General features: G+C 42.4%; 1 protein-coding gene across 2 annotated transcripts; it reads right to left on the bottom strand.

Moving 5' to 3' along the window:
- Positions 1-23,667, bottom strand: LOC133111349 (endothelial PAS domain-containing protein 1-like). 2 transcript variants are annotated; one of them, XM_061221611.1, is made up of 16 exons: positions 23,330-23,667; positions 19,860-20,050; positions 16,469-16,614; positions 16,257-16,341; positions 15,499-15,611; positions 14,881-15,140; positions 13,151-13,257; positions 9,906-10,053; positions 8,464-8,666; positions 7,536-7,723; positions 6,224-6,322; positions 5,167-5,552; positions 4,313-4,433; positions 3,364-3,475; positions 2,779-2,949; positions 1-1,999 (listed from the first exon to the last, which is right to left on the bottom strand). In XM_061221611.1, the coding sequence occupies exons 1-16, from the start codon at positions 23,353-23,355 to the stop codon at positions 1,848-1,850; spliced, it is 2,508 nt and encodes an 835-aa protein (XP_061077595.1). In that variant the 5' UTR covers positions 23,356-23,667; the 3' UTR covers positions 1-1,847. The 2 variants fall into 2 exon arrangements, with proteins under 2 accessions (XP_061077595.1, XP_061077605.1); XM_061221621.1 differs by having other exon boundaries at positions 1-1,996.
- Between the last annotated feature and the right edge of the window lie 60 nt (positions 23,668-23,727).

The raw sequence follows: 23,727 nt of genomic DNA, 5'->3' as shown, positions 1-23,727 counted from the left end.
CGGACCGTGACCTTCAGCACGCACTGGAGCGGTTTGCAGCCGAGTGTGAAGCGGCCGGGATGAGAGTCAGCACCTCCAAGTCCGAGGCCATGGTTCTCTGCCGGAAAACGGTGGATTGCTCCCTCCGGGTTGGGAACGAGTCTTTGCCCCAAGTGAAGGAGTTCAAGTATCTCGGGGTCTTGTTCACGAGTGAGGGTAGAAGGGAGCGAGAGATCGACAGGCAGAACGGTACAGCGTCAGCAGTAATGCGGGCGTTGCACCGGACCGTCGTGGTGAAGAGGGAGCTGAGCCGGGAGGCGAAGCTCTCGATTTACTGGTCGATCTAGCTTTGGGTATTGACCGAAAGAACGAGATTGCGTATACAAGCGGCCGAAATGAGCTTCCTCCATAGGGTGGCCGGGCTCAGCCTTAGAGATAGGGTGAGGAGCTCGGACATCCGGAGGGAGCTTGGAGTAGAGCCGCTGCTCCTTCGCGTCGAAAGGAGCCAATTGAGGTGGTTCGGGCATCTGATCAGGATGCCTCCCGGGCGCCTCCCTCTGGAGGTTTTCCGGGCTCGTCCAACTGGGCGGAGACCCCGAGGGAGACCCAGAGCCCGCTGGAGAGATTATATATCTCTCCTGGCCTGGGAACGCCTCAGGATCCCCAGGAGGAGCTAGAATGCGTTGCTGGGGAGAGGGATGCCTGGAATACCCGGCTTTGCCTACTGCCACCGCGACCCGACTCCGGATAAGCGGGTGATGATGGATGGATGGATGGATAACCACCATGAGACACAACACAACTCTTGAATATTACTGTAAACCTGCTATTGGGCACATGAGACAAAGTACCAAGAGATTGATGAGCCATACAATATTACCATAGATATTACCACAGCCTTGGAGGCAATTTCTGTAAATACACTACAAACTTGAAATAGGTTTACAGTGACCAGCACACACAGACTCAAGAAGCTGCATTAGAGTGCGTGCGCGAGAGAGAGAGTGAGAGTGAGAGAGGGAGTGAGAGAGAAAGAGAGAGAGTGAGAGTGAGAGGGAGTGAGAGAGTGAGAGTGAGTGAGAGAGAGTGAGAGTGAGAGATGGGGAGAGAGAGAGGGAGTGAGAGAGGAGTGAGAGAGAGAGGGAGTGAGAGAGAGTTGGGGAGAGAGAGAGAGATGGAGTGAGTGAGAGAGACAGAGAGAGATGGAAGGAAGATGTTGAGGACAGGCATTTCAAAAGGAGTGCTGGTATATGACCTCTGAACCCTCGCAGGTCAGCTTCTTATTTTTCAATTTGCCATAAAATACAAGGATGACCTCCAACTAAAGGGGCCATCTTCTAATATCTAAAACAAAATCATAAGTGCTTCAGAGGGACCAATAAAAATAGTAAATACCTTGACAAGACACATGGTACACAGCATGTCTATACAGCAATTTGAAGAGTTCATGATGGCATCGTCAGCAATGGGTACAGAGGAACAGAAGCCAGAAGAATTAGAAAAAAAAAAAAAAGATTTAAAAACATTAAACATTAAGATATTCCCTTCACACTGAGATCAAATACTCATCTACGATGAGTAACCTTATTCTGTAAAAATTGGGGGAGAGAGAATGGGATTGAGAGAGAGAGAGAACAAGAGAGAATAAGAGAGGGACAGAGAGAGAGCAGAAGGCCTCACAGTGGTCAAGTTCAAGAACAGGAAACGCGGTAGTATTCGGTAATTTCCCTCTTTCTGGTACATTTTAATTGAAAAAATATATATTTATTAAATACACGATTGTAACAGAAGTGAAGCTGCTCTCCTGAGGATATATTGTAGGTGTGTGAGGACAGCTCTGTGGGGAGCGGGGAACGCAGGGCTGGACTCTAGGCGGTTCGGTCCAAGGCTCTCAGCAGTTCGCCCCCGTGCAGGAGTCGCAGGTCGCCCTGCAGTGGCGCGTTGACCTCACAGTCGTAACGCGTCAGCTCCGGCAGGAAATGAGACTCAAAGGAGGGCCCCAGCAGACAGCTCGCCACTACTGGGAGGAGACGGGCAGTCAGGGAGAAGGAAAGCAAGAACCAACGAATGCCTAAATGCATGACTACATTAATGGCATTTGGCAGACGCTCTTATCCAGAGCGACGTACAGTTGATTAGATTAAGCAGGAGACAATACTCCGCTGGAGCAATGCAGGGTTAAGGGCCTTGCTCAAGGGCCCAACGGCTGTGCGGATCTTATTGTGACTACACCAGGGATCGAACCACCGACCTTGCGGGTCCCAGTCATGTACCGTAACCACTATGCTACAGGCCGCCCATCAACAATAAATCAATGATAAATCAATGGACTGAACTAATTCATAAACTAATGAAGGTACGAATAAATGAACTGAAGGCATCGATGCGTGTACAAAGGAGCAACTGAATGAATAAATAAAAACATATACAGTGCCCTCCATAGCATTTGGGTTTCTCTTGTTTTGGGTCTGTCCTCCACAACTCTAGATTTGCAATGAAACAATTTGCATGTGGTTAAAGTGCAGGTTTGCAGCTTTTATTAGAAGTGGCCACAGAGTGAAACACATTACAGTGAGAGATGAATCTCAAGCATGGGGTTAGTTCTAACACTTAAACTTGTGTATACAGTGCTGAAGTGAAAGAAGCACTCAGTGAGAATTTTATGCTCAATATCGGCAAGGAAATTATTTCATTGGCTTTACGTGGGCACGATCCACTGTTTGCAAACCATTGCTGTTCTGCTTTTTGTAAACCCAGACCATCTGCGGGGAGAACGTATCAGGTCTGTGGTAGACTCACCTCCAATTTTGGGGGATGGGTTCATGCTACAGTCTCTGTAGGGGGCGTAGAGTGATCCTAGATGGGGCAGTTTGGGTTCCTCTGGCCCATCTTCAGAGCTTGCGGGTTTCTGGGGTCTTTCTATCAGGCCAAAGGGCGAGTCTCCACTGGCCTGAAAGACTGAAAAATTATCTGAGAGAAAAAAAACAGTTGTCACTGCCATGGAAAAATTGTGACGTTTCTTTCCTTTTTCCAAGTCCAGTTTTTTTCATATTATTCTGTACACATAGAACAGTTTAAAAGTTCAGCTCCGTTAACTGTAAATGTCTCATGACTTAACAAATAGTAACAAGTTGCTTCAAAATTGTGAATGTGTCAGACACACATACAACACACCCTGCACGAATGCAAGAGCTACAATACCACCATTTTAATTCACGCATATGTTTCACACAAATACCACGTGCATTTTGCTCACACATTTGATCTGATTAACACCTTTTACAAAAGTGTAGAAGAAAAGCCCATAATGGGAGTTCGACCAACATCTTTCACAGAGCGAATGCTTTGGTGTTGGCCTGGCATGTCCCATGCAGGCCTCTGTACCTGAAAGTGTGCTGGTGGAAGTGGACTTCTGCTTAGGGAAGGCACAGCAGTCATTCATCCTGCCCTTCATCCTTTTCCATGTAATCTGTGAGCACTCACTGTGGGGCTTATCCTGTCATACAAACGTGCACACACACACGCCCCCGCACAGCACAAGCACACACAAACACACACACACACACACACGCACACACACACACACAGCACAAGCGCACACACACACACATGCACAGCAAACGCACAGCACAAGCACACACACACACACATACACACACACACACAGCACAAGCACACACACACATGCACACGCACAGGCGCACACACACACACAGCACAAGCATACAGACACACACACAGCAAAAGCACAAGCACACACACACAGCAAAAGCACAAGCACACACACACACACAGCAAAAGCACAAGCACAATCAAACACACACACACACACACATTAGTACAAAGGCCAACATTTTGTTTTCATTTTGCTTATTGGGCCTGAAACCTGAGTACGATCAGATTTGATCATAAACTGTGTGAAATAACATTTCCATGAACATGGTAACAGCATGAACAGGCACGCGCATCAAATTGATGAACAATCGCCATTCATCATCCATACACCTGGGATACATACAAAAACAAAGAAAAACAGGTCTGCAGATGTATCGGACTTTGGTTTTTTCGGAAGAAAAAGGCTTTTATACACACACGTAAGAATGATTTCAGAAATGTTTTGTGAGGCCCATTGTCCTTTTAAATATTCTCCGAAGATTCACTGTTTAATGCTCCAGGACTATACATTGTAAGTGGTTTGCAAACAGCTTTTTACGAGTTGCAAAAAATATATATTTCAAAATATATACTTTTATAATATATTCATTTCCACATTTACATTTAAATGCAAGGATAAACACTCTACACAGACAAATTGTGGGTAAAGAGACCTCACCTGAGACCTGAGAGGGAAAACGCTCTGATCTTCAAAGTTTCTCTTTCGCTTAAGGCTGTGGGCAGGAACATTTGGGGCTGGACTCGGGTCTATGAAGGCCTGGACACAGTTCTCTAGGGACCTGTATAGTAGTAACCCATAATTTAGCATCTGTGCAACATACATTTTTATGCAGCTACAATTCTCTGAAATATATGAGTCTTATATCAATCAAGCATTTTAATCCAGTGATTTAGCCGTGATATCACATCGTCAGATATTGAAAGAGGTCTTTGTTTTGCACATCTTAATCATGTTTTTGCTGATGTTGTATGTGGGAGGCCTTTAACCTTCTGGGACCTTCCATCCTCAAATGAGAACATTCAATTTCGGCTTTGAGCTCCACACAGTATTTCAGGGCGGCCTGTAGCGTAGTGGTTAAGGTAAATGACTGGGACCCGCAAGATTTGCGGTTCTAATCCCGGTGTTTCTAATCCCGGTGTTGTCACAATAAAATCTGCACAGGCGTGGGGCCCTTGAGCAAGGCCCTTAACATTGCTCCAGGGGAGGATTGTCTCCTGCTAAGTCTAATCAACTGTATGTCGCTCTGGATAAGAGTGTCTGCCAAATGCCAATAATGTAATGTAATGTAATGTATTTCTCTTAACATGAGAGACATTCAATTAAAATTGCATAAAATATAATAGAAAATATTTCCATTTTTTTGCCATCCAAGACATGTCAAAAAAATTTAAATACTTTTTTTTCTTCTGGGTCTCAGGCATCCAAATTGGCCACTGTGGAATAGTAAAGGTTCATAGCATTGCATTGTGTAGTGTTCAGTGCAACCTTGCACACTCTGAGGCCTCAGGTACCTCTGCTTGTGGAGATACCCAGTGGGAAAATCCTGCTGTGGGGAGTCAGGCGGCCACGGGATGTACTGATGACGATCCACAGTGGAGACGCTAGCTGTGCCACAGCAGGGGGCCACCAGGTAAGACAGGCTGGTATGAGGGTCCAGGGAGGGGGAGTCCAGCTGCAATCCCCCCCCGGGGGACATAACAGGGAAGCGGTGGGTGTGGATAGGAGTGGGGGGATCCAGCGGCTGGAACAGGCCGGCCATGTTGAGGAAGCCCTGGGCGTGGGCGGGACCTGCTGCAGGGGGAGCCTCCTCTTGGTGGATAGGCTGCAGCTGGAAGTCATCTCCGTCCATGGGGATGTAGGGGGCCAGAGTGTCCAGGTCCAGACCAGTCAGGTCCATCTGAGGATAGAGGGAGAGCACAGACAGCCTGTCCAATCAATACTTAAAAGTCCCATATTGTACACCTTTTCACAGTTTTATTTTAGGTCCCAATATCCACAGACAACGTTTATGTGGTTTTAAGTACCAAAAATAATCTCAATGCACTGTTACTTGTCCGTTCATCAGTACCTCACATGAACAGGCAGTTTTAGTAACTGTGTCTTTAAGGCTCATTGATACTGAATCATTGATACTGTACTGTATTGTGATTTGCTATTAGCTATCAACACCATGAATGGAGTCTGTCCCGGTCGCTTGGATTTGTTCCTGCTACAAAGGGGCTCTGCTGAACTTCACGGAACTCCAAACAGATCGTTTCAATTCACATTTACAAGGATTGTGTGAATTTATTTGTGAATTTTCCACAATATGGGATCTTTAAAACCTACAAAAGACAGATACTGAGGGTGGCTGCATCATGATTAAAGGGTTTGACTCCAGACCCAGAACAGAAGATAAGGAATTGCAGCCGTACCCTTGGACATGGTGCAAAACTGCATAAGTGAACACAACCAGCTGTGCACCGGCAATGTTCCCATCATATCTAGCAACGTTTCCATATATACATGTATATTTCCATACATTTGGAACAAACATAATTTTAGGTCCTAACTGGGTACATTACTGACCTGGGTATAAGTGTCAGTATCGAGGGCGAACAGATTCTCAGTCAGCTCATTCTTTGGTGTGCTGTCCCCAGATCTGCAGTAGTCCCCAGGACTGCTAGGCTAAAAAGGAGGGAGGGAGCACAAACTGTTTATTACAACTTCATAACCAGACTAAGGATGTTGCTGGCAGTGGAGGTGGCATGAGTGAGTGAGTGAGTGAGCTAGTGAAATAACCATAATCAAAATAGAGAGACTACTGTAATAGATGCAGTCAGCCTCACTTGGTAAGCACTGGAACACAAAGAGGGATGCAACCACAGAGAACAGTAATATTAATACAATGAAGGACCAAGCAGCGAGCAGACACTGACAAATCCAGGGGCCTGTTCCACAAAGCAGGATTACCGAGATAGCTGGATATTCGAGTAAAATCGAGTAAAATCCGACCGTGCCCAAATCTAGAACATGGACTGAAGTATAAATAGCTGGGGTTTTTACTTTGTGCGGTTATCTAGCTAGCTCAGTAATCCTGCTTTGTAGAACAGGTCCTGTGACTACAGGAAGACAAAGGCAAGAATGAGTCAAACACCTGTACAGACAGCACATACCCATCAATAAAGCCAACATCGAGCTTCCTCCCCAAGCGTCTTGTCTACTACAAAAAACTATTTACTGCAGACAACACTGAAAACATCGGTGGACTTTACACATTTGGGTTGGTGCCAAGGTTGGCTCAGGTTGGCTCATGTTGCCTCTATATTACTCCAATCGTCTGGATAACACAGCTTTCTCCATTAGCTCACGTGACATCTTACGGGGGCAGGGCTGAAACAAAAACTGAGCGGCTTGCATTTTTTGTCATGAAGTTAGCTTGTTATTAAATACTCTTTTACTAGCATTTTTTATGTATAACACGCATACATTTTTGCATGTATCCTTTTGTATGTATTTAACATTTATTTAATGTAAGTGTGTATGTTTCTGAACATCTCCCATTTAACACTGTCATATTTTTTATCTTTTTCCTTTCTTTTTATAAAAAAGCCTAACTCTGGATGGGAGCTTGAAACTAGCAATAGCTCTAATCTCTGTATTCAGAACATCAGTTACATGAATCTGGTGTAAACTGGTAGTAATGATTCTGTCTCTTGGCATTGTCCCGACTCAAATAAACATTAACTATAAAATATATATGTAGGGGAGTAGGATGATAAGAGATCTGGGTGATGTGTGGAATAGAAAGGTCTGAGTTGGACAAAAAAAACATTGATGAGGAGGAAGAAAGGAATAGAAATGAGGGATAGGAAGGAGCCAGAGAGGATGAGAACCATACCATAGTGGAGCCGCCTCTGTTGTTCAGACAGGGTGCATCACTTGAAGTGGCACTGGGCATAGCCCGCTCCTGGGGTTGGAGCACTGAGAAGATGGGGGCCATGTTGAACATCTCACTGGTAGGCCTCTGTTTGGGGACCTCTCTGATCCAGGACCGGCTGGAAGGAGACTCTTCGAACTGGGGCTCACCTATGAGGGAAACAACCCACACACACACACATGCACACACACACACATACACACAAATGCACATGCAAAAGTTCTGTTTAAAAACAGATTCCATATTTAATTCATAAATTAAGTCATAAGCGAAATAAATGGGTTCTTCCTGGATTTCCTGACACTAAATCTGTTACAACGGAGGTTCCCAAACTTTTTTCCGATGTGACTCCAAATTCAGTTCACAAACTTACACAACCACAACACCCCACCCACACACAACTTGTGCCTAACAACACCCTTTAGCCACGAATATACAGGAAATACACAACAACCTCTCCTGCCTCATTGCTTTATCATAGTTGGCTTGTTGTAATGTAGTGGCCTACATTCACATATTTTAAAGAGACAGAAATTCAATTTGATCTTTTAAAAGATTTTCAGGCGACCCCATCCTGAAATCGAGCAACTCAACATGGGGTCCAGACCCACAGTTTGGGAACCCTTGTCTTACAGTGAAATAGCAGGAACTGAACAGCTAATGGAGTCTGTATCACTGTTACCAAAGCTGCTGTAACTTGAGAACACAGGTTTTCAATAAACCTAACTGGAACAAAGAGCAGCACATACAGAGAGGTATCTGGCATCGAACTGAACTGGTTTGAGTTCAATGTAGGCTCAATGTAGCAAGCTCTGGCTGCCAAATTTGAGTTCAGCGACTGGGTAAAGGAGAGGATGCAGGGACAAGGGGTGCGGAGGGGGTTCCCCACCTAAATCGAGGGCGACGATGGTGTCTCTGAGCACTGGGGCGAGTTGGGCCAGCTTCTCAGGGTCTTCTTTCAGCTCGGTAAAAAGGGCGTTGTTACCGTCACCCAACTCATCCTGCCGGAAAATGCTGCTCAGAGCTGAGCACGGCTTAAACAGAGACTCCCTCTGAACCAGAGAGAACACCACTGCCGCCTCCTCAACACCACTAACAAGGACAAAGACAGAGAGAGAGAGACAGTGAAAGAGAAAGAGAGTGAGATCGTGAGTGATCGTGAGAGACAATATTTTTTAATTCCATTGATTTCTACCATTATATTTGTCCTAATCAGCATCATTATCACCTTCACTGCTTTAAAAATATATATATTATTTTCCATTATCATTTCTACATCTCCAATCAAAGGAAAGTTATTTTTATGTGTGGTTACTATTTGTTTGTTTGTTTGTTTCTAGCCATTGATGTATATGCATTGTTCAGTGTTAGGATCTACGCTTTGTTTAATATTGAATGCATTCGCAATACGAAATGTGGTTTGTCATGCCAATAAAGCAAACTAAACTGAAATGAAATTCACTTGAGAGGGAGCGCCTTTGAAATTCAAACAAAATCAACTCAAGAACTACAGGCAGTTTGCTCCTTTTTTATCACAAACATCCCCTTGCCAGCCAATAGACAGCAGGGGCTCCCAGCCAGGAGTGGATGTGTCACTCCCATTCAACAAGCTATTCAGCATTGAAATGCCAGACACGTTGATGTGAATTGCTCAATCAAGGACTATTTAATATAATTTCTGTATAATCAACACACTAATTCATTGAAATAATTTGAAGAAGATGATGAGGACTGTAGGTGGGGATGAATAATTGTGGGCACTGCAGTCATAGAAGTGATACGTTTATAACTCCACGGAGAGAACACCACCAACAGATACTGAGAAACTGAGACTTCGAATTATATTCTGATGGCGACACATAAAAACAACTGCGTGAAATGCAACAGATCTGTGAGCGGTCCCTGCTCGCACAAACCAAAGGCCTGAGTTCCCTATGTTTGTTTTTTTATTAAAAAATTAAAATTCAAACAGAATATTTAACTGTTTTTTTCCTCTTCCTCTATGCACTTGATGAGTAAGAGGAGAGAGACAGTACATGTAATGGTAGGAGCATGGGAAAGGAGAAGTGTGCTGAATTAATTATGACTGAAGAAATTACTCTTAAAAAAATGTTACACTGCATTTCTTTAGCGACTTTTCCCATTTTGTGTTTTTCTCACAAATCTTTTCAGTGTGGCTGTAAACGCCTATAGCTTGACACATTTTTGGCTGGGCGTCAGGCTGGGCAGTTCTCGAAAGTAAAAAAAAAAAACCCCAGCTTTCCTAGTGTTAAGCCATGCCCATACAATAACATGTACCCAGCTGGTCTCTGCCCTGCCCCCTGTGCCTACCTCAGAACATAGTTGATGCACACGATGCACTGGGGCCGGGAATTTTGGCTATTGTAGATGACAGTGGCGTGTGTTTCCATCCACACATATCCTCCGTGCTTCGCCAGCATCCGGTATTGCCCGCTCACCGCCTGGCCTTTGGTGCACACTGGGAGAGAGGCAGGAAGGGGGGGAGAGAGTCAAGGGCAAGCATGCTGAAGGAAGGCTACCAACTTCCCTGAAGAGATGTAATTTTAATAGCCTTCCATAGTATCATTCTCAGGAGTGATACACAGATCTGCCAATCACCGCAGACACATCCCTGAGCATCAGTCTCCAGTCCTTACTGCCATTTTCATTGGCCGTCAATGATGGGAGGCAGAGTAGGCCCTGTGGAAGGTGGGAGTGGTGACAGTAGTGGTGACAGTATGGAAGTAAATGATGTATGACAAACCCTTCACAAAAAATGGAAACGGAAAAGCCTTAAATGACCTGCAAATGTAATTTGGAAGAGAGATGAGAAGCCATCTCTCTTCTGGTAAGTGGCATTAAGGGTCAATCAGGTGGCTATTAGTGCCGACATACCTGGTTCAGAAGCACAGGTGGTCTCGGTCTAACTCGGTTTTTACTCCTCCACGTACTCGCCAGAGGCGATACAATTCAAGATATTTAGAGCGAAGCCAAGGCTCATGGCCCAAATCCAATAAGCACTGTGTGAATTGTATTCATAAATCATACATGAATCGGAAATTTAATTTGTAAGATACAGCTTCTTGAGCACCAGACCATGCCTGCAGGCAAAATCTTGTTGTGTGACCACAGTCACGAAATATCAATGGGAATGGATTACCCCCTCTGTCCTAGCCTAGGAAATATAAACACGCTTTACTGTGATGATAATAAGATTCTGAGAGAGAGGAGAACAGAGATGCACCACCCGCAGGTGTATATAGGAGAGAGAGAGAGAGAGAGAGAGAGAGAGAGAGAGAGAGAGAGAGAGAATAAACAGGTCTGTTGTGGAAGATGCCTGAGGGCGTGGAGACACCGGAGAACACAGCACTGCAAGTCTGTCACTTCCACTTAGGCTGTGAAAGTAATTCATTGTGGAATCTAGATTTTATGCAAGGCAGATTCCACAAAAACCGTTTTCATAGTAAAAAAACAAGCATCCCTTGTAAACTGAATGTATGTACAGTAGAATTTTTGAAGAAGAAAAAAATACTTCCAGAAGTGCCCTACAATTGTAGCATAAAAAGAAATTGCTCTCAGAATCTTACTTCTAGTCACAAAAGGAAGATATTATTTATTTACATCTGGAATATTGAATAATTTTACAGCAATTTTGGGTTAGCATTATTATTAATTTTTTTCTATTAGAAAATGCTGAACTTTCTATTTCCACAAGTTTATCTTAACAGGTTTATCTCTGTGGCCAAATTCAGTAGTATTGAATATTGGTATGGTATCAGTATGTGAAAATTCATTCATCAATTAATCTGGCCTGAATGTCACAAGAAGGTCACAAGTATATTGTTATTTGCTCCTTGTGAGCAAAAGGTAATATACAAATGAAGGATGGATTTACCTCTTAAGTGTAGCTTATACATTGACATTATAAAATGGATTTTCTGAATCGAACTGAACTGAATTTTGTATTTTAGCCAGCTACATGCTCTTACTACAAACATTTAACACCATTGAGAGAAACCTCTGGAAACCTTTATTTTGATTTAATTATGCATAAGCCAATCAAGAAGAACAACTGAAAACAGTTACTTTCAATATTAAACCCTGCTTACAGATCCTGCTGTACACATGTTTAGCTAAAATGTCATGTAATGTGATGCAGGGTTCCAGAGTGAGACCATTTTATTTGCATATGTGAGTAAAAATCTGCCTTGTGCCAATATTTATCTGACAATTTTATCCAAAGCAACTTACAGTTGATTACAATAAGCAGGGGACAATCCCCCTGAAGCAATGCAGTTAAGGGAATTGTTCAAGGGCCCAACAGCTGTGCAGATCTTATCATGGCCACACCGGGGCTTGGACCACCAACCTTCCAGCGCCCATTCATGTGCCTTTCCCACTAGGCTACAGGCAGCCCCCTAGATTCCAGTTAGATTCCAGTGCAACTGGCCTGATGAAGACTTGAATTATGCCTCTGCTAGGTTAAATAATTTGTGCACACACCCCAGGTAAAGTTTGCATGAACAAGGCTACTCTCCCTCCCGTCTTTGTAGAGAAGCACACAGAGACAACATTTTCTGCCTGAAAATTTGGACTAGACAATGTGCATTGCTCACTCCAGGTTAATAGTGACAGACAATACCATCACTGCCAATAGCTAAAACATGAAATGAACAATAGACCCTTTTTTCAGGATAAAATCCACTGATTCTATCCTACGGCACCTGGTCCACCTGTTTCTCCCGAGCCTAAGATAACACATGGTGTAGTCAGATGGTGCGCTTTCAATTATTCTGGCCAAAACTGTTATTTGCATGTGCTGTGACTAAATTGCAAATGTGACGGTAGGGGGGAAAAAGGGTGGAGATAAATACCCTTTTGTGCAGACCCACGGAAGATTTTGTGCAACCACATTTAAGAGTGTCTGCCAAATACCAGTAATGTAATGTATATATTTAACTGAAAGGTTCCTGGTACAAGTGACACCTATGTGAAATGTTAGCCTGGAGCTCTGTGTTGTCATTGGCAATATCCCCATGCTATGTCTGGTGATATTTAAACTACAGCATAATGTCAGACGTTTCAGTCTTCTGACCTGTACGGTGGTCTGGTATACTGGGGCATACTGATTTAAAAACATTTTTTATTGAAGCAAGTGACCCAGCGGGGCAGAGTGTCATCTCCCACCAAAATCTTCATTGGATAAATCTGAAATTTTGACATCAATTTTTTAGACCTATAGTTTTCAGGTTCTCGATTTAAAATGTTTAGGTTCATTTAAACGAAGCTACCATTTTTAATTTGAAAAATGCCAAAAACACAATGTAAAAAAATTTCTAATGGGTCACATGCTTCAAATAGTACCAAAACAGAGCGAAACATCCAAAATATTGGGCCAATACATCAGAATAGAGGAATATATCGGAATCTGTTGAAACTTGACTGATGTATAGATGGCGTATAGATGAGATGATATATCAGGGACAACAAATTGACCATCCTGAAAAGCGTGCACTGCATATAAAATGCTAAAAATGGCATATAATATTATTCAGCACAATTTGAGGTTCACTTACGGTTGTGATGACTCCTTGTCAGGCAGTCAGAATCTAGCGCATGGTAGAACTCATAGACGGACCGGCCCAGAAGATCTTCAGGAGCATACCCCACCAGTTCGGAGATGCTGTAACAATGAAAAGGGAAATGCACACACAAATGTACATTGTCAATCTTCAGTAGACTACAGAATGACCTATATTCAACACTCCACTCACATTACATTAATGGCATTTGGCAGACGCTCTTATCCAGAGTGACATACAGTTGATTAGACTAAGCAGGAGACAATCCTCCCCTGGAGCAATGGAGGGTTAAGGGCCTTGCTCAAGGGCCCAACGGCTGTGTGAATCTTATTGTCGCTAGACCGGGGACTGAACCACTGACCTTGCGGGTCCCAGTCATGTACCTTAACCACTATGCTATAGGCCGCACAGTAGCACACTCAGTCACTGTAGACAATTAATTAAATACACATAGCCAATATCCAACATATCACAAACAGAAATGCACATGTTCAATGTCCAATGCCAAAACCCATGGGGGGCGACATGGCTCAGGCAGTAAGAGCAGTCGTCTGGCAGTCGGAGGGTTGCCGGTTCGATCCCCCGCCCGGGCTGTGTCGAAGTGTCCCTGAGCAAGACACCTAACCCCTAAATGATGAGCCGGTTGGGGCCTTGCATGGCAGCCAATCGCCGTTGGTGTGTGAGTGTGAGTGTGAGTGTGTGTATGAATGGGTTAATGGAGCATCAATTGTACAGCGCTTTGGATAAAGGCGCTATATAAATGCCTGCCATTTACCATTTACCAAAACATAATGTGTTTGGGCCGAAATAGTATGTACAGTACCAGTCAAAAGTTTGGACACACCTTGCCCTTTTCTGGATTTTTTGATTAATGTTTTATTTCTACTGTTTGTAATCAAGCAATTCATATGTGGTCGAAGTGTAGATTCTCATATTTTATTAAACCATATTTTTATACATTTTGGTTGCACCATGTAGTAATTAGAGCACTTTTTATACATAGCCCCCCATCAAATAAAATAGTCATGTTTTGTATTTGGTTGCATATCCATTTCATAGCATGACTTCCTGGTGTCTGTGACCTATCAACATCATCAGAGTCTGGATATCTTGTTCTCAGGTCGTCCTACGAGCAATACTATCACTCTTTGCATTTGAATTCAAACATATACTCACATAGTCCAGAAACACTCTCCATGCAATACCATATCCCAATCCAGCCCATCCATAATCATGCATATTTTCCTTTTACTGTTCCTTATTTTTTTTTGTATATATATATTTTTTTCTTTTGTATTTAAGAATGTATTATTCATATTCATCATGTTCTTTTTATTCCCCATCATTACTTTTATTATTATTATCTCTTCCTTTTTCCATATTATCCATTCAAGGCTCCAATCAACAACCACCCACTTGTCCACCTGTCTGTTTGTCTGTTCATCCTCCTGTCTATCTGCCCGTTTGTCTGCGTGTCCATGTGTACAGAAGTCACTCTTATTTGCTCTTTACAGACACACTAATGCAGAAAAAAAAAGAAAAATATATAAAACCATGTAAGAAAACTAATATGAAAAAGATCTAGGGTGCCTATTACTTTTACACTGTACTGTATGCGTACGTACACATGCATGTGTATGCAGTGCGTGCTATGCCTGCGTGTGGAAGGGCGTGTCCGTATGAATGGGTGCGATGTTCATACAGTCTGTGGGCGCGGAGCTCACCGCTCGTCACAGTAAGTGAACTTCAGGTCCAGACTGTGCCGGCTCAGAAACGTCTTGCTGTCCATCGGCGGGGCAGTGCAGTCCACAGGCGGGGCTTTGCAGCAGTGGGCCTTGCTGTTGAGGGGCAGGTCGGTGCTGGAGGGGTGGGGGATTGGCTCGCACAGCATAACCATGCAGGCGAGAGGAAGCTCTCTCAATCCACAGAGCGTGTGCGGAGGGTGGCCACTGTACTCTTGCAAGTGTCCGGTGCAGTGCAAGACCTACAAAAGTATTTTCTCAATAAAGTATGACACTTTATTTTCATTAAGAGCATTATAAAAAAGTCCATAGTGCTATAGTGACCTCATTAAGTTTCTTGAGCAAAATAAATTGCCATATTAATACACTGCTCCCAGTACCAGTAATACAAATAATAATAATAATAATAATAATACTAAAATAATAATAATGGTTGTTGTGGCTGTGACTACTAAATAATTGAATGCAATGAATAAATATAACAATAATTATAAAGTGAGTGAATGCACCTACAATGACATCCAATTAATGCCCTGCTCTTTTTTGCAGTGGTGTCACTCAGCGAATTGTGAAGGCTTTGGGGGTGAGTGCAGTGCTGACCTTCCAGCTGGCAGATTTCAGGTTCACGGCTCGTCCCCGATTCGTCAAAGTGCACTTCATCCTCATGAAGAAGTCCCGCTCCGTGTTGGTCTCTTTACTCTTCTTTCGAAGGTCTGCTCAAAGAAAAAACTACATTCAACTGATGCCCCTTTGGCTCATCTAAATTTGAGCCTGACTTCAAGATGTTGGTTAATGAGGTAGGTTCTGACCCTTCTTGCAAGGTACCACAGAATGTTCTCTCAAACTGAAGCCCTGAAAGGCTACAGCTTTAAGTGATTGATTGGTTAAAGTCCACACACCTTTTATCACAGGACTGGGTCATTTTTTGATTTGTGTTGCAAAACATGTCCGAGCAATTTCACATTACACAAAAAAAAAAGAAAAAACATACTTATTGACATTCAAATTTTTAAAGGACTATTTTCTGGTCCAAATAAAAGAAAAACACAGAAAATATTGTTTACTCATTATCTATATTAGTTTGAAAAATATAAAATAAAATATAAAATAAAATATTGTCAGAAGATTTGATGTCTTTTGATGTCTCACACGCCGGCAATAGGCTGCCATGCAAGGTACCAATCAGCTCGACCAGAGCAATTAGGGGTTAGGTGTCTCGCTCAGGGATACTTCGACACATCCAGGGCGGGGCTTTGAACTGGCAACCTTCCGACTACCAGAAGACCGCTCTTACCTCCCGAGCCCTGGTCCTGAGCCCCACAACCCCCTGGTTCCACTAAAGACTGTAGCAGAGGTACCTGATTTGAAACTGAGGTTGTCACGGATCTCCTCGTGGTCACAGGGATGGGTGAAGTCAAAGATGCTGAGACCCATTAGCTCCACCTAGGAGGGAGTCAAAACAGGCCGTTTCTATGGTGATCACAACAAGGTAGGAAATGCAACCCCCTGTATGAAAAAAGTGAAGAAACGGAAGTCGGGATGGGGAAGAGTGAAACGGGCAGGATCTCACTTGTGACAGGCCGATGATTTTTTTGATGTTCTCAGACAAATAGATCATGTCCCCGTCAGACGTGACCATGGCAACAAAACCTGCCAGAGATTTTAGGCAGAGACTGCTCATCTGCCTGTCCTCCTCCTTTTCTCTATCAGCTCGACCTGGGGGGGCGTACACAAACACACATTTTTATAGATGCATATGGTACAATATACATACAGAAATACATACATTCCCACATGGAGATATACAAGCACATTCAAACAAAACCAAATACAGAATGTGTACCCTTATGAAGGCAAACACATGAAATAATTGCTTTAAAATAATTACAATAAACAATGATCCCCTCTTCTTACTCTACTCAACTCTATTTTACTCCATTACTCCCACTGTTTCTACACTATGCTGATAGTCACACGCATAACCAAGAACAAACTTATCTGAATCACACACACTGCCTCCAAGGTTATTGGTCTTCCCACCCCAAGCTTCTATGATAAACCCACACACAAAACCTCAATCAAGCTCATAACCTGGATCCCGTCCTGAACTCAAGTTTTCCCTGAAGGTACAGAACTCAGAAAATAGAATACTTTGGTAATAACAGTATAGAATGGAATAGAATAGAACTTTATTGTCCAACAAATTTGCCTTTGCCATTGGCCTCACCTCAGAAATACATAATATATGTATAATAATGCTAATCTGATTTTGTTCTTCTAGGCGTTCTTACAGCCACTCTGAAATGTCAGCCAGAGGGAAGCAACTCAAACCCACCGTGGAGGGGGTGGCTGGTGTAATTTAACTGGAGTGGCCCTGGATGTTGGACTCCAAGGAGCAAATCATTGAAACATTACAATCCTGCAGGTTCTTCCTGAACAACATCAGGAGGATCGACCACAGCTGGTCATGTACCCACCCTGCAGCTCACCCCGACCATGGTAATCTAAATTACTGCAACTCCCTTCTCAAAAGCCTACCAACTTGCACCATACAGTCTCTACAACTCATCCCGACTTGTCTTCAACCTTCCGAAGTTCTCACTCCACTGCCCTGCAGAGATCCCTCCACTGGCTGCTGGTTGCTGGATGGTCAAAGGCTCAAATTTCTGACTCCTAATTTCCTCATTTGGCCCACCTGATTCTCAAAATTAGTAGCTTGATGAGTTCTCCAGCTGTTCAATGAGGTGCGCTGTGTTATGGCCGGAGTGAAAACCTACAGGATGGTAGATCTCTAGGAACAGGGTGTTCTAGTACTTTCATGTAGCACTTGTATCTTGATCTTGATGTTGTAGTTCTTTTATCATGTCTTTTGTAATCACTCTCACTTTTAGCTAAAAGCTTAGCTGTCCTAATAGAGAATATACCTGTAGAAATGTAGCAAATTAGCAAGTGAAATACAGCTAAAGGACAAAGCTACTTCAAGGGCAATTTTAATGATAGAAATCATATTTCATAACTAGCTGTTAGCTATCAGTGCAGCTGTAAGGAAGGGAGTAGGAAGGGCTTGGGTCTCAACCAGCAGTCAGGTGAGCCTAGCTACTAGAAATTGTCTTATGTTTAAAAATGTCTTCATCATCTGAGGTAAATAAATAACTTCATAAATAAGCTGATGAATCCAGCCTGGTGGCAATTTCCTTGCCATAAACTAGCCCCACAGTCAAATCAGTTAAATAATTGTGTTATCTCTTTATGAAATTGCCTGCAATATAGTATAATAAGCACAACATGACATCAGACTATTATTCTTAGTGGAATGATAAGCTATGTCTGATAATGTGGCTTAAGAGGGTAAATAATCCTAGACATGAAAAGCACCAGATGAAGAAAAAATAACAGCTAGGAACTAAAACCAGGGGTGCCCAGTATCGAGATCGAGATCCACTGAGATAGAGATCTTGTTGAGCAGCTAAATAGTACGTGTCAAATTCGGGTTGAAATGAAAACCTACAGGGTGGTAGATCTCCAGGAACGGGACTGGGAAGTAAACCATTCATTTAAATAATGTTAGAACAAATGAAGAAACCTTGGAAATAATGAGAACACAACACAATCGGAACACATGACCATAACCTCTCTCCAATTATAACAGGTTCACAGATAGTGGTTCACCACTTCAATTGAGAGCTAGTGTCTTCAACTATTATTTTGATTTCATCTGGTTCTGTAAGATGTTGAACCAGATTAATCTGAACAGTGAATTTGAAGAAGTGACTGTATTTGATGAGGAGATACTTGGAAAAAAAGGTAGATAATGAGAAAGAAGATCACTATCTCTAGTTGCTGTGATCGGTCTTTTTCTGGTGGCATATTTTTGCAGGAAAACTGTGGCTCACTCTTTCCTTCTCCAGGGGACACATTACATTATGTTTGCACTACACAATTGTGTACTCTTCAGGTATAAACAAGCCTTTAAATGTCCTTGAGGCTCCTCCTCTGCCTCCCTCCATTACAGCAATTATCTCTAATTATCCCTGTGCAGCTCTTTTCCTTGTGACATTTTAATTATCATCTTTAGTCAAAAATTCATTAGACTTGGAGCCATTTTCCCCACTGGCCTCCATGTTTTGTCCTGTCAACTCTCAGGTGCCAGGACCCATATTCACTGACACTGATGCAATTATGTCAAGGAAGCAATACATTTGAGTGTCTGTTATTATGATCTTGATTAATTATGAGCACAATACAAACAAATGCAAAGCAAACATCTGTCACAGAAGCAACAGGTTGTGCCAGAATAAAATGCAGCCTCTCCCTCTTTTACATTCAAATGCACACACACATACTCACAGAAATGCTCACACTGATGCATTCACCTCCATCAACATACAAGAAATAAAGGTAAACATGATGCAAAGCATAACATAACATAACATAAGTGCCTGTTACGCCACCCACGGACGACCCATGGGCTCGTAAAAGCTTTTTGAAGCCCGGGAAGTCAAGTTTACTGGCGCCGCCATGTTGTACAATTTAAAGCCAGAGACTGTGAAGGCTTAGACAGCACAGTAGGGTAGTGGGGATGCGGCTCCTCCACTAAGCATGTGTGAGAGAGTGACTGATTTGTCCGCAAAGTATTTCTGAACTGTCCTAATAACACAATAACTTAAAGAAAATTGGCACATGGGGATGCATTAGATGAAGAAAAAAAAAAATTTATGTGGGGAAAAATGGTTGTATTTTGACCGCAATTGTGCCATTGACTTTACAATGAAAACAGATCTGAATGACCTATACTGGTACCAACCGCAGTGGTGCTAGCGAGCACCATCTCTTAGCATGACCAGGAAATTAGCTTTTGACCGCTTGGTAAAAATACACACACATGAAATTTCATTCAGAAGTACACACACACACACACACACACACACATAGACACACACACACACACTTTGGTTCCTGACCTGGGCGAACGACCCTGCACATGCGCATGAAGCTAATGGTGAGCCTCATGATGGAAGCCTTGTCCAGGTGGGTGGAGATGCTGTGGGGGAGGGGTAGCTGACAGGCCAGTTCGTAAAACACCTCCGTCTCCTTACTGCGCCGACAGCGTGCCGCGTCCCGGGACCTCTCCTTCCTGTGCTCCGATGGGTTCCTGCCAGGTCAGGGAAGAAGCTTTAACTGAATTCAGTCAGACACATAAGCATGTGCCTGCATGTTCACACACTACAAAATGTGAAGTCATAAAGATGTGCTTCATTCCCACCCTGAAAGCATGAAATACCCACCCATCCATTATCTTAACCCGCTTATCCTGAACAGGGTCACAGGGGGCCTGGAGCCTATCCCAGCATACATTGGGTGAAAGGCAGGAATACACCCTGGACAGGTCGCCAGTCCATCACAGGATGCAGGAAATACCCCTTAATTAAATATATGGACCCCTTAATTTTGGCCCTCATTGGGAAATTATTACAATTAAGAAAAAAACCCTTAATGTTACTTCAGGTGCTGGACACCTTATAATGTACTTAATTTACCCCTTAAAGTGTTCATATGTGTCCTTAAGAATCAATTAATAGCTCACAAGGTGTAAAATTAAGGGGTTTGGTTTCATAGTGACAGGTGGGTGGTGATGCTGTGGGGGATGGGTAATTGGGCAGCCTGTAGACTAGTGGCTAAGGTACATTAAAGGACTGAAAACCTATATAAATGAGAGATTTCAGTTTTTGATTTATTGATAAAATTGCAAAAATGGCAGTTCTATCCATTTAAAATTAAATATGCAACATAATATAGTGCAAAAACTAAAGGGGTCTGAATATTTTCTGAAAACTTTCACTTGCGAGTGGAAATTGGGGTGTGTGGCGATTTTGAAGCATCATATCTTTGGCATTAAAGCAGGGAAAACTCAATTTTTAATAAAACTGTACAAAAGGTTATGGGGTGCGTTTCCCGAAGCCTTCTTAACGCTACGTCGTTCGTAAGTTGTACCTTAAGCTCTACCTTAACGTTTCAGCGTGTTTTCAGAAACGTTCTTAGCTAAGTATACCTTCTGTAAGTCGTACTTTCGTAAGGCACTGTTACGACCTCCAGCCTCTGAAATCAGCTGTTGCTCTTAGTTACATCTCAATCTGTTAAGCGATATGTACACTAATAATTCTACAGTTGTAGTTGGCTTATAATATTACTAGAATGCCACATTAATGGTTTTTTATATGATATTCATAAACGGATGATTTCCCACTCTCTCGGTGTGCTGGACCATAGTTCTTTCTTGGTCTTGTTGGACACCGTAGCCATAAAACTGGGAAATAATGTTTCTTTATTGAGCACCACGTCTAACAATATCTCCATTTCGTTTGCTGTGAAGCTGTGGGACCGCTTATTTCTTCGTTTTTTTTCCGCCATATCTTATGTAAAAAAAGAAATAATAATAATTTGTGTTGGTGCGCTTTTAAACCGTCAGCTAATTAGAGAAAATGGTGAATTACACCAGTAATGTGATGGTGCTTCTGCCAAATCAACCATGATTGCAAAGCCATTTAAGGCACTACGACGAAGATATTGAAATAATGTAAATAAAACATGACATGCCAAAGAAGGCGTATTGCTAGATGGCGTAGCCACAAACCATATCACTAACCGTATATATAATTTGGCGAAAATTATATATACGGTTGGATAATTTAGTTTTTAATTTTATTAATACGTTCCCACCAGTCGTGATAAATGGAATATTTTCAAGTATTCCTGCAGTGATTCATTCATAAATAACACTACTTATAACGCAGTCAAACAGTAGCTGCATGGAGTGCATCGCACGTAGAACCTATCCCTTAAGCAACCGCCTAAGTGATAGTCTTCGTAAAACGCTAAGAGGCACCATTATCGAGAAACGCACCCATGGTCATTTATTTTGTGCCACTTGGCTTTTTTTCAACATTTGATGACTTACTATATCAGCACCACTTGGCATATGGACTTCAGACTTGAAACACTAGTAGATATCCTGTTTAAGAACAGTCATAAGGAAAGTGAAGTGAAATCGACCATTTATTCAAAAATTAGACATTGCCAAAGTTGGGTCTGGCTAGAATTTTGAGTGGTCTCCTCTGACCCCAAAATGGGCTTTCTATTAGGGGGAGTTATATATACAGATGTGTCTGGGGTAACGGAACAAAAAGAAAAAGAAAACAATGCTACTCTGTGTATCAGTTGGCCGCCCCAGACAACACATTGACCCCACCCTCCCTTCAGCATTTCCACATTTCTCACAGTCCTGTCAAATTCTGTACTGAGGTGTTTTCCTCTGAGACCGATGTAGTTCAAGGACACAGCTTTTTCCAACGCACTGTGAGAAAATGCCTGTTCAGACCCTATATATATATATATATATATATATATATATATATATATATATATATACATACCTTATTTTTATACATCTAGGCTATTATGATATAATTACATTTTTTGTATTATAGTATAGTATTAGAAATGTTACCATTTTATCATACAACAAAACACATTTGCTTATTGTGTAGCTACCTCTATATTCAAAATAAAGATGAAAATTAATAATGACCATAATCACACCAACTAATAAAAAAATAAATTATGTCATAAAATAAGACAAGCACCTTAGTTAACTTTTGCTGCTTTTTAATAATCTGTTCATTTACTGAAAATATGTCAGAACGGGCAGCAATACATTAAAACATCAAAAAGTAATCCAGCGCACTGGTGGAATGACAGGTAAACTACCTGCGTTCTCCAAACAAGGGTATCAACGATTTACATTAGCCACCAAGTGGAGCAACACAAGAGAGCAACACAATTTTATCCAAACCTCACACCTCTGCGGTCAGCCAATCAAATCCCAGGGGTAAAGTCTACAGCGTTAATTCAAGTTTCAAGCCTAAAAAAAGGCGTCAGCCTTCTTGTATGACACAGTATCCAATTTCTAATACTGTCAGTCAAAAAACACAACAGAGAAATTTCACATCTGTAGAAATATATTATGCTTAACGAAGTCTGGTGTCTGAAGGCTACTATTCGGCGGAACGACTCCGTCACGTCGAAATCACTCCAGTGTGCACTGTATTTACGCCTTCCGTGTTCTACTGTAGCTGAAACTACTTTCCGTGTACAGCTACTAGCTTAGAAGACAGCTAGAGGTGTAAATAACAGTGTGTATGATTTGTTTCCATCGCTGTCTGGGTCCTATACGTTCGCGTATTTTGTAGCGGCGCAGAAAACACGTTACTCTCAAGACTCATTTTCTTATGATCACTCCACAGTGGCTCCACAAGGAACTGAAACACACGTTACCTTAAAAATATATTGCGGTTGTTTATTTTGATAGTTTTTTGTTTTTTTCCAGGCCTCCTAACTCAGCAAGTGCAAAGAGTGAAAACAACTCAAATCTTACCTGTTTTTTTCTTTTTCTTTGCGCATGATATTTCAAAGATCACGGACAAACGTCCTTTCGATAATTTCCGTCTCCTCGCAAAAACGAAAGACTGGTCTAAAACTAAAAGTAACCTATCAGATGTCGGTTGACGGTTTTATATCAAACTTTTTCACATGTTACTTTCACACGCAATTAAATTAAATATAACAAGTAGCCTAGCCATTTGGAGTAGTATATACAGTCTCAGGACACTGCTGAGGATTGTATAGCTTCTCCCAGGAAACTATCACAAACGGCAGTAAGACGCGAGTTCAATCATATCAAAGTTTCCTTCGCTGCGTTGCGGGTCTCCCCGTTTCCACTGCAGTCTTCCCAAGCGCTCAGCTGGCCCGCTGTCAGTCGGTCAGTTTGTCTGC

Source organism: Conger conger, chromosome 2 (genome assembly GCF_963514075.1).
Source record: "Conger conger chromosome 2, fConCon1.1, whole genome shotgun sequence".
In the NCBI taxonomy this organism is placed as follows: Eukaryota; Metazoa; Chordata; class Actinopteri; order Anguilliformes; family Congridae; genus Conger; species Conger conger.
Note: the sequence above shows the minus strand (reverse complement) of the source record. Positions and strands in the feature narration are given on the sequence as shown.

Coding starts and splice junctions, on each gene's coding strand:
- LOC133111349 (XM_061221611.1), bottom strand. CDS start 23,355: ATGCGCAAAGAAAAAGAAAAAAACAG. Junction 15,141..15,498: donor TGAAATCTGCCAGCTGGAAG/GTCAGCACTGCA, acceptor ATACTTTTGTAG/GTCTTGCACTGCACCGGACA. Junction 7,724..8,463: donor CATCGTCGCCCTCGATTTAG/GTGGGGAACCCC, acceptor TTTCCCTCATAG/GTGAGCCCCAGTTCGAAGAG.